Genomic DNA, 21,494 nt, shown 5'->3' on the forward strand with positions numbered 1-21,494 from the left:
ACATAAAAAATAGCAGTGAATGCAATCTTAAACGTTGAAAACTATATTGAGTACATAAGCTGAAAAAAAGTACCAGCCTTAGGTAAGAGTAAATTTACTGCGCAGGTGCAGACTTCTCAGATAACCCACATATCTTGGAACATTTATGTTCGTGGACACTGGATAAAGTGATTTTGCATATGCTAAATAAAAGGCAAAATATTTTCAAGAAAATCTTTTTGGAAAAATGCCATTTTACTAAAAAAACAAACAAACAAACAAAAACAAAACTTAATGCCTCAAACAAGATAAGCACAACACAGAAAAAATACAGTATTTAAATTATTACTTAAATTTAAATTACTTAAATTTAATAATTACTTAAATTAAATGGGCAATTAAAAAATGATGGTAAAGTCAGTGTGGTGACATATTCCTGTAATTCCAGCACTCAGGGAGGCAGAGGCAGGTGGATCTCTGTGAGTTCGAGACCAGCCTGGTCTACAAAGTGAGTCCAGGACAACCAAGGCTACATAAGAGAAACCCTGTCTTGGGGAAATTTTTTTTTTTTTTTTTTTTTTTATGGTAAACATAGATATTCATTTTCCTTTGGTCCAATAATCAAAACCACAGTGATGTTGTACTGGCATTTATATTTAAAAGTTCTATTATTTTTATTTTAAAAGGCTGTATTATGACTATAGTTTAATTTTTAATTTAAAAGTAGCCAAGGGGGTTGGTGAGATGGCTCAAGGTGTAAAGGCACTGGCCATCAAACCTGACAGCCTGAGTTCAAACCCTAGGATTCATGGGGTAGACAGAACAAAACTCCTGCAATTGTCCTCACCTCCACGAGCCTGCCATGACACAAGGGTACACACACACATACATGTACACACACACACACACACACACACACACAAACACATATATATACAAAGACAAAAAATAAATGTAAATGTTAAATACTGTTTTCTCTTTATCCCAGCAATACAAAATTAATGCAGCACAACATAAACATTTTTTCGCTAAATCACAGATAAACTTGTCATTAACACTGGGAGCAGTGGCTTCTGCCTACAACCCAAATACTGAGACAGTAAGATCATAAACTTGGGGTCATCCTAGGCTACAAAACAAGACCCTTTCTCAAAGTAAAACAAAATTTAAAAAGAAAGTCACCCCTATGAGTTTGACAGTTTTTATAAAACATGTTTCTATCTACTTATTTTTTTCCAGATGTGTTTTGCTGTAGAGAACTGGGAGTGTCATTAGGACAGCAAAGCTCAAAGGCAGCCATGAGAGACTGTAGATACACTGCTTACCTAGCCAAAAGCTTCACTGTGGAGTATGAGCAGTTGTAAGAAAAGAGAACCTCAAGTCCATGAGGCACAAAGGTGTATCTTTTTACTTTCTATGGGCTCCAGATGAAGCTGCCTGGATCTGTGACCTGCTGCAGCAAGGTGCCACTCACCTGCAGGCTCCACATTCAAATGTTCCATTTCCCTCGTGGCACTTGGGACTTGCTGGAATGCCGTGACTTTGGCAATCACACTTACAGATGAACTGAAGAATGACCTCTACTTCTTCAGTGAAGCCCAGGGGTTTAATTTTAATGGTTTCAGACTCCTTATTTGGACACTTATTTGCAGTTATGCTGATTTCAAATTGAACCTTAAAGGGAAAAAATAGATTAACAAACTTAGCAGTGAACATAAAAATATTTCAAAAGCTAGTCTTTTAATGTTTCTCATCTAAGAAACTATATTTAACTTTTTAAGATTTATCTACTTAGTGTGTTCTGCACGTCTGTGTGCTATGTGCATGCAGTGCCCATGGAGGTCAGAAGAGGCAGCAGATCCCTGAGAACTGGAGTCACAGGTGGCTCTGTGCCTTAAACACTTTTAACCACTGGGCCATCTCTCCAGCTCCAAAATTACTTTTTTTATGCGTTTTTCCTATAAACAAACAAACAAACAAAAATGCTCACACAACATACCTCATCTCCAAGAGAAATGTTGGAACACTTTCGTCCATTTTCTCCTGTCCCATTCACCCCATTCTTGCAGTAGGATTTGTAATTTATTGTTACTCCTTCTGGCAATTTGCTGTTTTCCAAAATAACTTCTGAAGAAAGGGACTAAAAAAAAGGCTAATCATGAACAGGAAAATAAAATATGACTTGAACACACACACACAGATGAAACAGCTATTATAAAAACACTATCATTTCAATACTCTTCAATTCAACAGAGTGTTAGAAAATCTAGAGTAATCAACTCTAAAAGTCCAATATTCAAAATAATGTGTACAATGTAAAAGCATTTCTTTTTTATTATTCAAGAAAATGCTAATGATCTCATACCACAAAGGCCTGATTATGAGGAATCCTAAGAACACATAATAGATGCTTGCTGCCCCCAGTGTCGCATGGTGATCTCTAACTGTCCTCTGGCCTACTCCCTTCCAGCTAACTAGAGACCAGAGCAACAGAGTAATCAAATTTATGTGGTACCACTGTCATCTTGTCCACCTCCTAAACACCCTTGTGGAGGCTGAAAGAACTAGAGCTTAGCTCAATGGTACAGCAGTGCCTGGCACCATGAGGTCCTAGGCTTGGTTCTTAGCACTCACAAAAAATAAAACATGGGGAGAAAGAAGAGACCAGGCAGTGTATATTTAAAAGAGAAGACATCTCAGAACAGTGAGGTTGTAATGACAAGCCACCTCTCCTCACTCACACCCCTACAGGGATAGCAATGAGGAAAACAATCTCTCAAGACAGAGACTAGAATGTGAAGATGTGAAATAAGTAGAATCTTGTCTTTGCCAAACCCCTCTGTGTCAGTCTTTCCAAAATGTCTTAGAATCTGATTTTAGGCATGTATTAAAAAAAAATTTTTTTTTTTCAATGTGAGGTTCAAAGCCAGGCATGATGTAACATACCTAGAAGGTGGAGGCAGGAACATCACAAGTTCAGATCCTCGACTATCTGTAGATGTCAAGGCAGCCTGGGCTACATGGTACTGTCTCAAAAACTTCTAAGGCTGGAAAATGGATCAGTTGTAAAAGAAGCTTGCCAGCAATCAAAACAGGCATTCTTACTTAAGCTCCCAAAGGGTGGGAATCGTTATTTCAGTTTCCAAATGATACACTTATGTATGTACATACATATGAGAGTGTACAAATATTTCTGAAAACCAAAAACATGTTCTTTCAGTTTGTCTTCTGAAAGAGGAGAAAAATAAAAAATCCTTGTCAAGCATCATTCACCAAAATAGGTAATCTAGCCAGGCATGGTGGTGGTACACGCCTTTCATCCCAGCAGTTGGGAAGGCAGAGGCAGGTAGATCTCTATGAGTTCAAAGCCAGCTTGGTCTACATAGTAAGTTCCAAGATTGTCAGGGCTATATAAAAAGATCTTGTCTCAAAAACAAATAAACAAACAAGTAAATAAAAATAAGGTTAAAGAATAAAGGTGACTTAGGGGAAGAAAAAGAAGAGATGTATACATCGAAATGCCAAAAGAAGAGATGTATACATCGAAATGCCAACTAGAAGATACACAGCCTAATGATACATAAACAAGAGCCTGGAAACATACATATGTCTTTATCTAAAAATTATTACTTTGCTTAAATTATGCTTTCATAAGACTAAAAAAATTAAAGTTTTCCCTCTAGATATGAAATTTAAATTCACATTTGGCACTTTCCCTTCAGCTTGCTGGTGTGTTTATAAAGGGTGTTTTACTTAGGGCATGGCATGAAGCTGACTCCATTTAAAGTGCACTCACATTATAGGCATCAATGATCAGCTGGATCACATTACTAGAGTTTCCAGACAGTGTGCCCACTGCTGACTTAGGAATCAAATTCTTCAATTCCTGAAATTAAACATGTAAAACATAAATATTATTTACTCAACCAATTAGAATCCACTGAAAAGTAAAATTATTTTGACACCTCAGGTCTCTATTCATTTCCTAAGTATCTTTCAAAGTCAAACCTAAAAAAAAGATAACAATCCTAATAGTACGCAATTAAAATGAACATAAATGTGTTTGTCAAATTCAGTATGGATACCTGGTGGCATTTTCCTACATTTCAAAGACATAATTCTGCTATTAATAATTAACCAATAGGAAAAACCTAGAACTTTCATACTTTTTACCTTGTAAACAGGCTGAAACTCTTCAGTAACTGCGAAAATCGTCTGAATATTATTTTCACTTAATTTCTGGACAAGGTGAGCAATTGAGGGATAATCCTAAGGAACCAAATAATACAATTTAGCATATAAATACAATGTTTAATCAATGTTGAGTTTTGTTTTATTTGGGTCTTACACTATAGCCCAGGCTTATTCCCAACTGCTAAGATTACAATATTTGAGTTGATAAGCATTCATAACAAGATCATTCACACACGACTCCTTTCACACGAAAGAATATCAAACTCAAATAACTGCTGAGCTGGGTCATGTGTATGTAGTGAGAATTTTGGTTTCTTTAAAAACCCAGTTATATTATCTGAATATATTTTTGTTTTAATCCCAGTTGTGGGATATGGGGCTGCTTCAAATTGTCTATAGCCATTAACTATGATTGTCTCATGCCAGCTGAGGATAGTTATGTTTGGAATTCTGGGAACTTAAATGCCAAAGCCCAGAGAGGGATGGGGACACAAACGAGAAGGAGAAGAAAGAAGAAGAAAAAGAGGAGAAGCAGGAGGAGGAAGAAGCTGCTTCCCTCCTGGTGCTCCTGGTTGCTGTTGTTGCAGTCTGACGAGAAGCTGGAGATATCCTGACAATGAAGATTGGACTTACCCCAAGGAACCTTCCTGCTAGGCAGCAGGAAGTAGTCTATAGAGGTCTACAGCCCTTCTCCCCTTCTAATCTTTCTCTCCAACCAATGTTGGGGGTTGGAAGGGATTAGGATGAGTAAGGGTTGAAAGGGAGGTAGAGGTATAAGAACACAAGTAAAATAGATTAAAAGAATACATTTATACGTATATATTAAGTTTCTCTCTTTTACATATGTTTAAGAACTTTGATATTTTAATAGGTTTTATTTAATTTATTTTTGTTTTATGTTTACTGGTGTTTTGCCTGTGTGTGTATTTGTGTGAGGGTATCAGAAGCCCTAGAACTAGAGTTACAGAGAGGTTTGAGCAGCCACGTGGGTGCTGAGTATTGAACCCAGGGCCCTCTGAAAGAGCTGCCATTGTTCTTAACTGTAGAGCCATCTCTCCAGTCCCATCTTAAGAGGTTTTTAACTACAAGACAAACTACATATTTTAAATGTGAGTGAAATTATGGAACCAGAACTAAAGGCTCCTGTTACCTAGAAGACTAAGATTTACCAATACTGGATTTCTTCTAGACCATGAGTGATTTGTCTACACTTGCTTTCAGTGAGAGGGAGAGTGCATATTTTTAAGTCATGATATAGAAGGTAAACCTAGTTGAATTACATATTTAGAAATATGACCAGTGATGCTGACAAATGATGTATGGAAATGAGGAACCACTTGCTTGCTTATCAACATCCCTGCCACCCAGACAGAACAGCACAATACCAGAGCTTCAAAAAGCAATACAGCTCTCCTGCCTGTCATCAAGCCTCATACTTGTCAAAACAAGACAGCTACAAACCCTGTCTCCTACATGCTCAGTATTACTCACTAAAATCCACCAAAACTCACTCACTAGGTGAGGACTTACATACTTACATAGTAATGGCTCATTGTATATACATTGTTTTCCAGGTGACATTGTCCATCGTTGGGCAAAACAATACCACCAAGTTTTCCATCTCCAGCAAAGTGAAACCCAGCATCCGTGGAGAACACCAGCAGTCGTGTTACATTCCTCCAGCCAATCAATGACTTTAAAAGAAAAAGGTCAACTGCAGATACTTCTCACAGTAACTCAACATGAAAGCCTTCAGGCTCAAAGGCTGCAACTGCACTTTTAACCTAATTTCTTGTCCCAGTGCTAATGTTGCTGATCAGTGCAGAGAGCCTGCAAGTTTCTCCTCCAGTACTTTATAGCTTCTTTTTGCTGGTCATCCATAAGGACATCTCTCAATTCAGAGTCTGCCTTTTAGTAGGGGTGCTGAGTATTTGATGAATACACAGAGACTCAGTACACACCTGTTACTGCCCAACTTCTGGCTCCTATTCCCACCCACCCTGCTGCACCCCTGCTATATCATATACCTCCTTTATCGTATCTCTCCTTTGTGCTAGGCTGCTAGGCTTTACTTTCTTGAAACATGCTTTCATGCAATCCATACAAGCCTTAAACTTACTATGTAGCCAAAGATGGCCTTGAACTTTTAATCCTCCTGCCTCTAACTCCTAAATGTTAGGATTAGTGACATGTGCCACTATACCTAGCTTCATTTTCTTACTGTAGGAAAAACTGTCAAAAAACTTACCCTACTTTATATCCCTTTCTATTAGCTCATGAAATCAGTTCATTTGTACAATTTCACTAGCTTATTCAACAAAGAATTTAAGTAACATGAAAATCCCTTCTATTATATAATTTTTTCCCCTAAATTTAAATTGACTCAACATATTTCTGTAAATTCCTTGAAGGTAGAAACTATGTTTTTTGGGGCTGCAGAAATGGCTCACAGGTTAAGAGCACTGGCTCTTCTCCCAGAGGTCCTGAGTTCAATTCCCAGCAACTATATGGTGGCTCACAACCATGTATAATGAGATCTGGTGCCCTCTTCTGGCAAGCAGGCATACATCCAGGCAGAACACTGTAATAAATAAAATAAATCTTTAAAAAAAAATTGAGTTTCTTGATTCTAATCATTTTTCAAAGGCAGGTTACCTGCTCCTTTGCCTCTAAAGTATGACAAAATCAGAAAGACAGCCACAGCCTGGGGGGTGAACTGGTTTGATCCTGCTGGTTAAAGCAGAAGAAGCCAAGAAAACATTCTCCAGTGATGGGGACAAGGGGGTCAGAGAATAAGGAAGGCTACGGCCAGCAAATACCCGGAATACTATTTTTTTAATTACGAGCACTTCACTGGCAAGTCAAAAGTAAGGACAGTAGTCAGAATGTGCTGTCTATGTGTACATCATATAGACCACGGCAACGACACCTTCCCACTGTCCTATGAGGTATTCCCTGGAGCTCCAAGTCAACTGCCTAGGAGCAGGGAGGACAGAAAAATCCTTCCTCCACACTACCACAATGCTTTACTTAGTATATTGGAGATCTACATCTTCCCCTTACTACAATAAGGTACTCCATACAAGCTTCATTGACCTAACAATGTTTTCCACTCTCAGCCTCAGTTTTTATTAAAAGATCATGTAGGGTCTGGTATAATGGAGCATACCTGCAATCCCAGGAGGTGGAGGCAAAAACATCTCTACAAGAACAAGGATAGCCTGGGCTACACCACAACACTGTATCTCAAAAGAGCAAAACAAATAAATAAATAGATGGATAAATAAACAAATAGGAAAGAAATCAATCAGAAATACCCATGGATCATAAGCGCTGGTCCCTAGTGCAACAGAATCCGGCTTACTCTCCCTGAAAACCTTACAATTAAGCCACAGATACTGTATTACTACTTTTATTACAAACCTAAGTTGTCATATGGCTCATTAATCAAGCCTTTAAAAGTTCTTTCCCTTTATTATTAAGACAGAAGATGAAGACACGTGTCAAAGGCAATGAGCAGAGCGGAAAACTGTCCTCGGGAACAAGGTATGACACTATTCCACATGACATGTTCAGAGTTCCTGGTGACAGCTCAGACAACATCATTACATCTCCAGCCACAAAGTTAGGCCCCTCAGCTTCTTCCAAAACCCAAGCTAGCTAAAGTCTACGCTCTGCTGCTTCAAATGACTAGGACACCGGCCTCCCAAACTCCTTTACCTGAGTGAATTCTTTACCTGGCTCAAATAGTGATGCAGTGATTAGAGATACTTGGGAAAGCAGCAGTGATAGGTGGGAACTTAGAAGACTAGTATCAGTATTCCTCAAGAGGAAATCTTATAGTAGCTAAGGTCATTTGGATCTAACTTTTAGTATAAATAAAGCACACACACACTTAAAATAAATCCCCACAGACAATGCTATCAGTCCTCTGTAGAAATAACTTACTCCACAAACTGCAACCTGCATGATTGCATCAAATCCACCTTCTGGAGAGTCCAAGTTTCCAGATATGCGCTGCTGACCAACAAGTTCATTGAAAAACTCTCCTCTGTCAGTAAGACTGAGAACATTTTTGTAGCTAAATGGGCTGGTGCAGTTTTGTTCACTTGTACAAGGGTTTCTGAGCTTTGCTGGGGTTGTACTAATGTACGGCATCACAGTTTTCTCCACAAATGAGCCAAAGCCTGAATTAAAAAAAAAAAAAAATGCAATTGGATAGATGAGTGGGCAGAGACCAACAAACTTACATCACTTTTAAATGGATGCTTATTTAGGGGGGAAGGTGTACACGCATATACCACAATGCATGCCTGGAGGTCAGAGAACAACTTGCAGGGGCTCATTTTAGAGACTGAACTCAGTCATCAGGCTTGGAGGCAGGGACCTTTATCTACTGAACCATCTCACCAACTCTAAATGTACATCATTTTCTAAAGCACAGTATAAAGGATGTACAGACTGCACAGTGGACAAGAGCTCTTGCTGCACAAGCCTAAGGATGAATTTGGATCCTAGCAGCCAGGTAAAAGGCCAGGTGTGGCCACACACCTCTGCATTCCAGCACACACAGACAAACACAAGCATGCACACAAATGAAAACTATGTTTCCAACATTCCTACCAATGCGGAAGTCTGAAGTAATCCTCCTCATTTCATTCATCAGATCTGTCCCAAGACTCTTCACATTCTCCAGATCATCTTTCATAGAGTAGGAGAGATCCATAAGGTAGTACAGGTCAATAGGGTAGTCTTCAGCCCTCTTGAATTTTAATGTAAACTTCTGTGGTTCTCCTAATTAAATAGATTCAAAACTGAAATCAGGCCAGTAATCAGAATGAAATGGAAAAAATAAATAAGTTCAATTTACATGTTCAATGCTATCGTCTTAAGTGTGTAATTTTACCAAACCTAAGAATTTTGTTAGAGATTCAACAGGCACACACTTGATAGTTTCGTTTAACAAACTATTTATAACATCAAGACACAGACAGGCAAAACGATAAAGGCAATACACCCTACCAGTATCCCACAAGATACACACAATTCTGCTACAGTTTGGATCTGGCCATGTGTTAGCACTATCAGAAGCCAGTGGAATGTTTGAGAGATAAAGACCAATAGCAGGCTTAGGCTACCATCTCCTAGTTGCCCCATTATGAAATTTCACCTCACCAAAAACTCAGAGCAGCAAGCGATTCTGCCAGGAAAATTGTAAAAGAATAGGCCAAAATAAGTTCTTTCTTCTTCTAAGTTATTTCAAGTAGTTCTTACTATAATCGCAAGCTGATTTACACAAAAATTTGTGAGGAAAACAGAACACCGTAAGTTTTGGCAGAATGAAAGCAAGGCACACTATAGAGTTCAACAGACAGGTAGAGATTAAAGTTAGAAGTGAAATGTTCTCTGTGTAAAAAAAAAAAAAAAAAAAAAAGTCTGCTACACGTAGGTGAGTAACAATCAAGTTTTACTTTAGAGTTGTAAAAACAAAACAAAACAAAACGAAAAAATAGAGTTGTAAAAATAGAGGTAAAGCCTGAACTGAAAAATGAGGACAGTGAGAGGTAAAAGTGGTTACATGTTATTTACTTACAAAGCAGAGCTGGAAAGCAGCTTAGTGGTAGTACATCTCACCCAGCACATGAGAAATCCTAAATTCTATCTCCTGTACCACAAAATAAAACACTTACAAACATGGAAGAAAATGAAGGTTTGGATGAAAAAATATTAGTCTTTTCTTCAAAACCACCTGGCTGACATGGAAGTGAGTGGAACTAAAAAAAGTGGAACTAAAAAAAGCCTACGCTGTTGCAGAAGAAAAAGGAAAACCGACTCTTAAGGGAAATGCAGAGGGATAAAGGGAAGAAAACACAAAAAGGAAACTGGAAGCAGTGAAAGGAAGTGAGAAATACCAGAGTGACATCATACACTCCTGAGTTCAAGAGAGCCTCTTGTAAGTACCCAATAGTGGTAGTAATGATTTGGGCCAGAGATGCCTCAAAGAGGACCCAGGTTTGTTTCCTAGCACTCATATGGTAGCTTATAAACATCCTCAACATCAGTTCCAAGCAATCTGATGACTTCTGACCCCTGTAGGCACCAGGCACATGTATGGTGCACAAAAATATTCATACAAGCAACACACACAATAAGTAACCTAAAAACATATTTAAAAGTAATGATGATTAAAAGAAAATGCAATTTAGACAACTAATTAATGTCCTGATAAGGATCCGGTAGGTCTGTAGCTCCAAGATAATAGTGGTACTCCCCTAGAAAAGTAGAAGTCTGTACTAAATACTTTTCCTGATACAAAGACATAGGAGAAGGAAGACTTATTTTGGCTCAGTTTCAGGGAGGCACAGAAGCACTCCCAGTGACCCACTCTGCCAGCCAAGCTCCACCAGCTGAAAGCTCCACAGCTTCCTAAAACAGCACTACAAGCCAGGGAACAAATGTTCACATACAGGATTTTCACATTCAAACTACAATAATATCTACTTCCTAGGCTGAAGTTTAGCCAGGCAGCAGTAAGAGAAGGATGGAAGAATGACAGGCAGACAAAGGGCATGTTGTCAGGGGTGGAACGGCCATGAGTACTCTTTAAAAAAGCATTAGTATTTAAATGGCACTAAACAAATCCATGAATTAAAACTTTGCTTTTATATTATAGTAACAGATGGACACTATTATTTTTCAGACTTAGTGATTTTTATTGGTATTTTCTGAATCTTTAACAGGATTTTTATTTGCTTTCTGGCAAGAAAGATTTAAATTACTGAAAGTGTACGTGTTATAAAAATTAAGGCCAGGAGTGGTGGCACATGCCTTTAATCCCAGCACTTGGGGAGCGCAGAAGCAGGCAGAACTCTTGAGTTTGAAGCCTGCCTGGTCTATAGAGTGAGTAAGTTCCTGGACAGCCAGGGCTACACAGAGAATCCCTGTCTCAAAAAACAAAAACAGAGGTTATACCTGCTAAAATTTAACTTATACTCTATCTTTGGTTCACCTCTAAAAATGAACCATCAAAAGACTGAAGAAAGGCTTGTATAAAGGTTGCTATGGAAAACTCAAGTGGGAATGGAAGTACCTGATCGCAGCTTCAGAAGCAGCTGTTGTGGTTGGATCTGAGTAATGTCTTCTGGCCGGAGCTTCTCTGCCATGCCTTTGCTGCGATTGGTGACATTTTTATTTTTTTTTATAGTCTGGGAGCCTCTGGGATTTTCTATGTCACTTGGCTGGCAACCCTTCTTTTTTAAAGCTTCCAAATCATCACATCGCGCAGAGGTTGGCATTCCTTCTTGTAAAAATGTCTAAATGATACATAAAACACTGACATCAATAAAAAAAAAAAAAGTGTAGCAAGCATTTTGATATGATTTTACTGCACGTAAACAGATTACAAAAATCAAATGGCTTACCCTAAGGTAGTTCATTTTAAACTTAACAAAATCCACATCACTGTGTTCTTATATAAAACCAAGTAAAACCAATAGAGAAAGGTACTACCTTTCCCGAAGACTATATTTTACAAGTCCTACCTTTCAAGTTCAGCGTGTCATCACTAACTATATCCTTCAGTTCTTGGCATGCTTGGCAGCCCGAAATTATAGGTAAGTCTACACATCAGACAGTGCTTTTTCTAAAACTTTCCCTTAGAAAAGTCCTTAGCCTCATGTGGTGGTACACGCCTGCAATCTTAGCAGTTGGGGAGGCAGATGGATCTCTGTGAGTTCGAGACCAGCTTGGTCTGTAGAGTGAGTTATAGCCAGGACTACAATGAGAAACCCTATCTTGAAAAACAAAAAAAAAAAAGAAAGAAAGAAAGGAAGGAAGGAAGGAAGGAAGGAAGGAAGGAAGGAAGGAAGGAAGGAAGAAAGAAAAAGTTCTTAGATTTTTTTTTTTCATATTACACAACACCCTTCCCAGCAGAGCATTTTAAACAACTAGATGTTTAGGAAAAGCACATTAGCCTAAATATATCCCAATTAATAATGGTGTGTATGTGTGTAGGAAATACAGCATAAATTTTCCTGACTAAAATTTTTTTTGAGACAAGGTTTCTCTGTGTAGCCCTGGCTGTCCTAAAACTCACTCTATTGACCAGTCTATCCTCAAAAAACTCAGAGAGCTGCTTGTCTCTGCCTCTTTCGTGCTGAGATTAAAGGTATGTGTCTCTACTGCCTGGCTGAAGATTGTATTAAATGCTTGCTACTAAATGTGATTTTCTTTTTATTGTCTTTCTTAATTTTCTCTTGATTTTTATTTATTTGTTTGGGTGTTTTGCCTGTGTGGGCATCTCATCACATGTATGCAGTGCCCACAGAGGCCAGAAGAGGCATCAGATCCCCTGAGACTGACGACTGTAAGCTACCATGTGGGTGCTGAGAATAGAGCCTGGGTTTACTGGAAGAACAGACAGGGCTCTTCTCCACAGCTCTCTCCAGGCCCCAGATTTCATATTTTATCTTCAACTTTTTTAAAGGTCTTAATACTCTATAAACAAATACACACACACAAAAAAAAAAAACAAGGTGGGGACTGGGGAAATGGCTTACTGGGAAAATGGCTTACTGGGTAACATGCCAGATATGCAAATGTGAGGACCTTAGAACTGATCCCTAGCATCCACATAAAAGTCGCACATGGCAGTGAACATATGTAACCCTGGTCCCCAATAACTGAGGAGGGAAACAGTGGTTCTCAGAGCCCCTGTCTAGGACCCAGTATCCAGCCCATCTAGCTGAAACAGCAGGCTCCAGGTTCAGTGAGAGATCCTGTCACCAAAAATAAGTTGGAAAGCAACAAGAGAAGACACGCTGCTGTCTGCTCTCACCTCCAGCACACACACATGAATGTGCACATGTACGGCTAAAGACTAAAAATAGACTGGCTGTCAAAGTATTTAGGCAAATGTAACATGGCAAGAACATTTACACAATTATAGAGACAACTGGAAAAAATGACCAGGGTCAGGAGTCAAAACTGAAATAGGTTTATTTACTATCAAACCTCAAAATCCAACAAAGCACAAGCTTCTAAGGAATTCTCCATTTCCATTTTGTTGTTTTGTTTTGTTTTTCTTCAAAACAGTTTCTCTGTGTAGCCCTGGCTGTCCTAGAACTTGCTTTGTAGACCAGACTAGACTTGAACTCACAGAAATAGATTTGCCTCTGCCTCATGAGTGCCTGGATAAAGATGTGCAACATCACACCTGCCTCATTCCACAATATTTAACCAATCCAAGGTGCTTCATAACACCTAAATAAAATTCCACCGAACACATTCCACAAGAACCTTTACTAACTAAGAAGCTAGGCCCCAGACTTCAGAAGTTCAAGTATTCAGCTCTGACTAGGTAAATTTCAACTACAGATAAATTATGGGCCCATAAAGTGGATGCCAGCAGCTGCCAGATAAATAGACCCTCTGGAGTGAACCCCTCTCTTTTAATCCACCATTTCTAACTGCAACAACTGGTTCCTCACTTTCCGGAGAAGGAAGGTAAGAGCTTCCACCAGCCTTTCCTAAATGTTCCCAGTTTCACCGAAGCGCAACATTTGTAGGGGGACAGTACCATAAAAAGAAAACTCTAAAACTCTTTCATCAGATCCTGTTATATATGACATCCTACAATTTAGGCCCAAACACCTAAATGAGGAAATATACAATGAACCTTTGACCTAACATAACCTCAAATTAACTCACTGCACTTTTAGTAAGCTTTGTATAAGGGAACACGTCAGGCAAAGTGTATAAATCTTTATGCAAATTTGGAACTCTAATTTGCTTTTATTTCCTTCCACTGGGGGTAGGCTTTAAGGTTTCAAAAGTGTACACCTCTCCCAGTTAGCTCTCTCTGCCTCATACTGTGGATCAGGATGTAAGCTCTTAGCTACTGATCCAGTGCCATTCCTGCCTGCCTGCTGCTATGCTCACTGCCATGACGGTCATGGACTAACACTCTGCTATGAGCCCCAAATTACATGGGTTTGTGTGTTCACTTACTTTATAAGTTGCCTGGCTAATGGTGCTTTGTCACAGCAATAGAAAAGTAACTAAGACATGTACTATGTCAAACACCACAATGTTGACCACCACATATTAGTCAATAAATACTGATCCAAATACTGTATCTTTTTTTTTTTCCCCCTCTGTGTAGCCTTAGCTGTCCTGGACAACGCTTTGTCAACCAGGCTGTCCTCGAACTCACTGAAATCTACCTGCCTCTGCGTGCTGGGTTTGAGGCGTGTGGCCCTGTGCCCAGCTTCAGATGGTATATCTTATCTGGTCCTTCGCAAGGATGAGGCTCTAAGTAAGGCTCAAAGACCAGAGAGTAAATGGAACAGAATCAGAAATCTTACCGTATTTGTACACCACCCACAATTTGGCCCTGCTTGTATACATTCTCCACAAGATTTGGCGTTTGCTTTTAAACATCTATTTTTATCTGTTAAAAAAAAAGATAAGTTAAGTTTCAAAGAAAAAATAAATAAATCACAATGACAGAGACAAGTGATATGCAGATAAACACATGTTAAATATGAACATTCCAGCCTGGTTACTAAGCTACACTAGGCTACTCCAAAGGTGTAGTCTTTGAGACACAGGTTCTGGGTGGCTGCAGATTTTTATGTATCAGGTGTATCAAGTTTCCTAGTCAGTATCTTTCATCATTTTCACATGTCTGAGGTCAGATAATTCTAATTATTCTATTTACTATGCTTTTTTGAGATTTAGACAGTAGAACCAGGTATCCATTATTCCAAATGTAAGATGGTCACGGTTGCCAGAGAAATATAAACCATCTTCAGTTTGCTCCCTGCTGTTATAAATATGCTAACACTATAAAGACTTCATAATCAAAAAACAAGAGTTTCTTCTAGAAAGGAAACTTCGAGGTTTTCTTTTGGTTTTTGCCTGCTCAGAACCCAGAGTTTTGACTGAACTATCTCCAACCCTCTGAAATTCTGTAAATTTGGTGGGGTGGGGGACAGCTGTGTCTAGCCCAGGCTAACCTAAAATTCAAGATCCTCCTAACTATCTCTGCCTCCCAAGTGCTGGGATTACAGACTCGTGACACCATGCCCAGCCCACTTTCAATTTTTAGATTCCAATGGATATACCTTCATAATCCACCAAAGTACATGTTTATTTTATTTGCTTCTGAGTATATTACATGCCTCTGCCATTGTTGTGGTCCCTCCAGTACTCTCACATTCTCCACGTGTTTTTGTGTGGTCTATGTAATGTCAGAGATAAACTGATGGTGAAGACCCTTGGAGGCCCCTTGGAAACCTCTGCTTCTCATTCACAGTGCTACAGAATTTCAGATGGAATAGTGATCAAATGGAGCATTTTTTTTTTTGGGGGGGGGTTCCCTGCCTCGTCTAACTAACCAAAGACTATTGATATAAGATGAGGAAATAAAAAGGTAACAAGATTTTTTTTTTTTACCTGTTTGGCCAAATACAGAACAAATCAAGCTGATCAATCCAATCCAGAAAACCAGTTGCAAATTCATCTATAACAGAAAATGTGTATCATTACTGAGAAAATAGATTAAATAATTATGTTACCTTCTTTCACCTCTTAATCTGTTTCTCTCCAAACTTGTCTACACTGTCATCTGCCTTTCTTCCCCAGATGGTTACCATGCCTTTCACCTACACTACTCCAACACTTCAATAGCACAGTTGCAGAATATGTTCCTATCTTCTCTAAATAAATTTCTTACTATTCAAGTTAATGTCACAAAATTATACCTGTTCTAAACAAACAAACAAACAAACAAACAAACCAAAAAACAAGTTAGTACTCCTAACAGCAAAAAGCTCTGGCAGCTTGTCCTGTAGAACATCCGTCCCCACAGTCTCCTGGGGTTCTCAGACCAACAAGCACAAGCAGCGGAACAATCACCTCAGAACTGAATCAGCCTCCCTATGCTGACAACTCCTTTAGAGTTTTTATTTCTCCTCAGGCTGAAACACAACATCATATGTAAGACTCATGTAAGACTCTGATTCAATTGTTCAGTTAGCTTTCCTGCAATATATATATATATATATATATATATTGAAGGAAAATTAACTATGCATGGAACTGGTAAAGTACTCAGCTTTTATTCCTTCAACTTTCCACAACAAAAGGCCTTACTAGACCCAGAGTCTGTACTGTCCTTCAGAATCTCCTGGGGTTGGGAGGATCAAGTAATACTCCGTATGTTAAACAGGCAGCTTCTAATCACTAACTCTACTTCTACTGAACCAGTTTTCATTCCTAATCAAGTATGTTCAACAATGGCTAACAGACTGGTCAGCTAACACCTTCAACTGCCTACTGTTCATGTACACCTCCAGTCTAGTATAATGCATATGCATCTGCCTCACCCACAGAATGAAAGGGGCACAAGGAATGCTGGCATGGGCATAATCCCAGAACATAAGGGGCAGAGGCAGGAAAATTACCATGAGTTCAAGGTCAGTCTGGTCTACATGGCAAATCGCTGTCTTGAAAGACAGAGGAAGGTAGAGGCAGGACCATCAGAAGTACAAGGTCATCATCCTTCCCTACAAAGCAATTTCAGGACTTTGTCTTAAGAAATGAATAAAAAAATAAAGGCTCTTTAAATTCCATGTTAACAATGAGTATTTCCTTTAAAGTTCTTCATCAGCCCTTCCATCTCAAACAGCCCTTCCCAAAGCACAGACAACTTTGTTCTGATCACAGGCCCCTTTCATATGAAGAATAAAGGCAGGCATGCTACCTTTAGGACACGGTCTTAATCCTTTGGGGATAAACATTTTGCTACTCTATTCATGCAGACTTCTCAGGGACAAGAGAGAGGTATCTAACCAAGAGGCTCTAGGCTCTAGGAGCCATCTACCTGCTATCAGGCTGACTCCAGGAAATGAGTCCCTACGGGGACTGGAAGGTTACTGCAGATGGCTTGGGACTACACCCAAATGGTGAATAAAACCTGGGTTAAGTTTCTTTAAACCACTAAGCATTACTTTGGTTTAAAGTATGGTTTAAAGTATGGTTTGTCACATTTTAAACCATATGTAGACCTCTGTTTCTACATATCCTGATAGTTCAAAGAACCTACTAAGGCCCTCATGCCTCTAGAAATATGCTAAGCCCAGAGGCAGACCAAAAAAAAAAAAAAGTTCCAGTGTACAAGGGTAGCTTTGGAAACAGTCAGGGTCTGTAAACAGAGGAGCTGTTGTTGCTTGGCTGGGTTTTAGGGACAGAAAGAAGTAAGAATTCAGCAGGGCTCTAAGGACAATGACAATAACTAGAAAGAGCAGAAGCTGGAAGACTGAGAACCCCACACTTGAGAGTGGCAGAGGCAGCACAACTGGCACCTGAACCAAAGTGCCTTGTGGGGAGAGGATGCTGAGAAAAACCACATCACAGTCCACATGGGTGTCCTTCCCAGGCCGAAAGCCATATGAATGGGGTAGCAAGGCCTATTCAGTATGCTAAGGGGCTTTGAGGGTCCCTATCGATGGTATCTCACTCAACACAACTCATTATCAGAGGGGGAAAATAGAAAAATGTCATGAGACATGGTCCTCAGCTTTTGTTTGCTTTTCATAACCAAAGGTTGTTAAATGGTCTGCTCTGAATTTCATCTCCACAAACACCTACAGTGCTGATTGGTACTAAGATAAACAGATGTCTCAAAAGAAATAAAGACAAAAAAAGCCAGATTTTATCTTGCTTTAGATGCCTCATAAAACCTACTGAGAATATTTTTGCTTTAACAAAAACAATTTCAAAGTGTCTATTAGGACTCAAATCTGTAACAAATAATTAAACTGGTTAAGAAAACAGGCAATCTGGGCTGGATAGATGGCTCAGAGTTTAAGATCTGGTGTACAGGCAGAATGTTGTATAAATAATAAATAAATCTAAAAAAAAAAGAAGAAGAAAACAGGCAATGAATATGGTTTGGTTTGATTTTTCAAGACAAGGTTTTTTTTTTTTGTGTGTGTGGGGGGATAACTCTAGCTGTCCTGAAACTCAATTTGTAGACCAGGCTGGCCTCAAACTCACAGAAATCCACTTACCTCTGCCTCCCCAGTGCTAGGATTAAAGGCATGTGCCATACTGCCTTGCTGGGAGTAATATATGTATGTGTGTGTGTATATCTCACACAAATATATTTTAATAATTTAATTTTATTATATGTACATCTGTGTGAAGGTGACAAATTCCTTAGAATTGGCATTACAGACAGTTGTAAGCTGCCATGTGAGTGCTGGGAATTGAACCCAGATCTTTTGGAAGAGCAAACAGTGCTCCTAACCATGGAGCCATCTCTCCAGACCCAGGGAGTACTATATTTTAAATCAAAATTATTATAGCCCAGGGGGAAAAAAAAAACACAAAACAAAAACAAAACAACAACAAAAAAAAAACACCTAATAATGAACTCTTTCCTAAGAAAAACAAAAAAAAAGAAAAAAAATGAACTAGGTCCAACCAATTAAATTACAATGTATCTGCTGATTGTTAAACAAAAAAAAAAAAAAAAGTTAAAATATAACACTAGTTGGTCACATGCCTATAATAGAGGAGGCAGAGGCAGTTGGATTTCTCTAAGTTCAAGGCTAGCCTGGTCTACAAAGTGAGTCCAGGACAACCAAGGCTACACAGAGAAACCCTGTCTCAAAAGAATATATACATATATAGTGTCTTATATATATATGCACATATATATGTATATATACCTATATACAATGTTGTACATGTATACATACATGTATATATACATATATTTCACTGTAAAAAGGTCTATGGAATCCTCAAAGATTTGGGTTTTTTTTTTTTATGTGTAAATTTTGGTTGGTTGTTGCCTATTTCCTTCTTCTGTTAACTTCATTCCATTAGTCCAGAGAGTATTCTTGACTATTTTAATTTTTGTGTATTACTCTAATATGTATCTCATGTCAGATACAGACAGTTCAGAAAGCAGATCTGGATCATAATGGCTAGTAGATCTTAATGATATAATCTAGAAGGCTCCCCACCCCCACTTAATGGCTTTACCAGATGTTCTACTTTTGCTGTCTCTTGCTAGGATAAAACACTGACCAAAACCAACCTGAGGAGGAAAGGTTTATTTGGCTTACACTTCCAGGTCCATCACTGAAAGAAGTCAGCCAAGGAACTCACTCATAAAGTAACCTTGGGACAAGAATCGAAGCAGAACCACAGAGGAACACTGTTTGCTGGGTTGGGTCCTCTGGCTTGCTTAGATAACATTTTTTTTTGGGGGGGAGGGTTCAAGAGAGTGTTTCTCTGTGTAACAGAGTCTTGGCAGTCTTAGACTCTGTAGACCATGGTGGCCCCAAATTCAGAGATCCGCCTGCCTCTGCCTCCCAAGTGTTGGTATTCAATGTGTGTGCCACCATGCCTGGCCCCAGATAACTTTCTTATCAGCCCAGGTCTACCCACTAGGTATAACACAGCTGATAGTGAGCTAGGCCCACCTATATCAATTACAATCAAGAATCTGTCCCTGAAAATATGCTCACAAGCCAATCCAATGGAGGATGCTACTCCAACAAGGCCGTATCTCCATAGTGCCACCCCTATAAGCCTATGACAGCCATTTTCTTCGAACAACCACAACAGTCTTTACCATATACATTATACAATGAAATATACACTATATTTTAAAAATCTTAAAGTACTTCTGGGATTTGGGTTATGAAATGAAAATGCCAGGAACTGAGTACGAGCAAACATGCAGGCAGAAACCAGATTACAAAGTTAAATTCTGTTTATTGTCATGTTTGAGAAATAGAAAAATGTGGAGCAAGATAACACATGATACTATAAACACAGCAGAAAATTAGTGGGGGGATGCGGGCAAGGTAGGTGCCTCACAGATAGGCAGAATTTACCAGATATCACAGACATGTAGTACTTCATGCCTATAATCCAAACACTCAAAAAAATTGAGGCAAGAAGAATGAGAATCTAAGGCCAGCATGAATATATGATGAAACCATATCTCTAAATAAATAAATAAATAAATAAATAAGTAAATAAATAAATAAATGAATGAATGAAAGATGGCATGTGTCAAAAATGTACACAATAGCAATGAGGAAGCAGAAGCAAGTCTACAAGTACCTGGCTACTTATAGGCTCTGATATTTTGATATCTGCTTAGTTAAGGAAAGTGGGAGAAAGAAGCCTTTCCTTATAAAATAACAAAGTCAGCAATGGGAATAGAGCTGAAGGAGGAAATGATGCACTTGTTTTAGCAATGTGAAATATGAAAGACAGTAAGTCTAGGGAAGCCACCTGCAGGGAGGGAAGCCACATATGTGGATCTCAATAGACAGGCTGGGGTTAGAGAGGGTTCATTATCTAGGTGGTAACTGAAATTATAAAAAACTGCAAACTTAAAGTGGTAAATACATGGAAAGGGAAAAGGAAAAATGGTAACGCCAGGCCTCCCTGGAGCAGTCACTCAAGACTACTGGGAACTGTACACTCTGAATATGGACATACTAGTTTTCACCACAGCAAAGCCACTGGCTATCAATTCCTTCTCAGGTTGGAAACCAGGATAAACTAGGGACACAGTAAATGGACAATAGCATTATCAAACAGAGCTTTGGGAGCCACAGCCACCGTACACTCTAATTTATGAAGGTACATTCTAATATTTTACTCATCTGTAACTACTTTTAATATAGGTCTTCCCAAATGGATATGGGGCCCAAGAGAACAAGGTCTTAGTGTATTATGCACAGATACAGCACTAAGAAGTGTGTGGCTCAAAGAAAATGCTCAACCCGAATGTCCTCTCCCTGGGCACTAGCTTTAATAGTAGCAAAAAGCACCATGCAAGCTTCCAAAAGAGGAAGGCAACCAACAGTCCTACCCAGTTAGAATGCCTATGAACCACAACAACAAACAGCATGGCACCACAATCCCAGTGCAGTAGTGGCATGCACACTTTGGTATTAACCAACAGTTCTCTAATTGAACTTAACACTGGCTTAACAAAAGGAAAACCATGCCTGGTGCAGGAAATCTAGCTAACTACTCAGTTCTTGTGAAGTCATAGCTATTGGAGGAGAATCTACCACCTCTTATTTACTAAGCCAGCATAATCTCTAAGAACAATCTATAAACATCTGTCCTTATATCCACAGATCAGTGTAGTCTTCACCCCTCAGCAAGGAAACTTTCCTTTGCAACCAAGACCACTACAGAACTTGTTGAAACAAAGAAAGAAGGAAGAGAGAAGGAAGGAAGGAAGGAAGGAAGGAAGGAAGGAAGGAAGGAAGGAA

At 39.0% G+C, this 21,494-nt stretch overlaps 1 protein-coding gene across 3 annotated transcripts in view; it reads right to left on the reverse strand.

Moving 5' to 3' along the window:
- Itgb1 (integrin subunit beta 1) overlaps positions 1 to 21,494 on the reverse strand; it is a 44,915-nt gene that overhangs the window by 11,122 nt on the left and 12,299 nt on the right. For 2 of the 3 annotated variants that reach the window (XM_055617544.1, XM_055617542.1), the window contains 10 exons: positions 15,631 to 15,697; positions 14,538 to 14,623; positions 11,264 to 11,486; positions 8,797 to 8,967; positions 8,122 to 8,360; positions 5,712 to 5,867; positions 4,153 to 4,248; positions 3,776 to 3,865; positions 1,979 to 2,119; positions 1,454 to 1,653 (listed from right to left, as the gene is read on the reverse strand). In XM_055617544.1, coding sequence (XP_055473519.1) covers positions 1,454 to 1,653; positions 1,979 to 2,119; positions 3,776 to 3,865; positions 4,153 to 4,248; positions 5,712 to 5,867; positions 8,122 to 8,360; positions 8,797 to 8,967; positions 11,264 to 11,486; positions 14,538 to 14,623; positions 15,631 to 15,697 — 1,469 coding nt within the window. Of the gene's footprint in view, positions 1 to 1,453; positions 1,654 to 1,978; positions 2,120 to 3,775; positions 3,866 to 4,152; positions 4,249 to 5,711; positions 5,868 to 8,121; positions 8,361 to 8,796; positions 8,968 to 11,263; positions 11,487 to 14,537; positions 14,624 to 15,630; positions 15,698 to 16,640; positions 16,743 to 21,494 lie in introns of all 3 variants that reach the window. The other variant, XM_055617543.1, reaches the window with a different exon arrangement.

Source organism: Psammomys obesus, unplaced genomic scaffold (assembly GCF_907164565.1).
Source record: "Psammomys obesus unplaced genomic scaffold, mPsaObe1.curated_primary_1811, whole genome shotgun sequence".
NCBI lineage: Eukaryota > Metazoa > Chordata > Mammalia > Rodentia > Muridae > Psammomys > Psammomys obesus.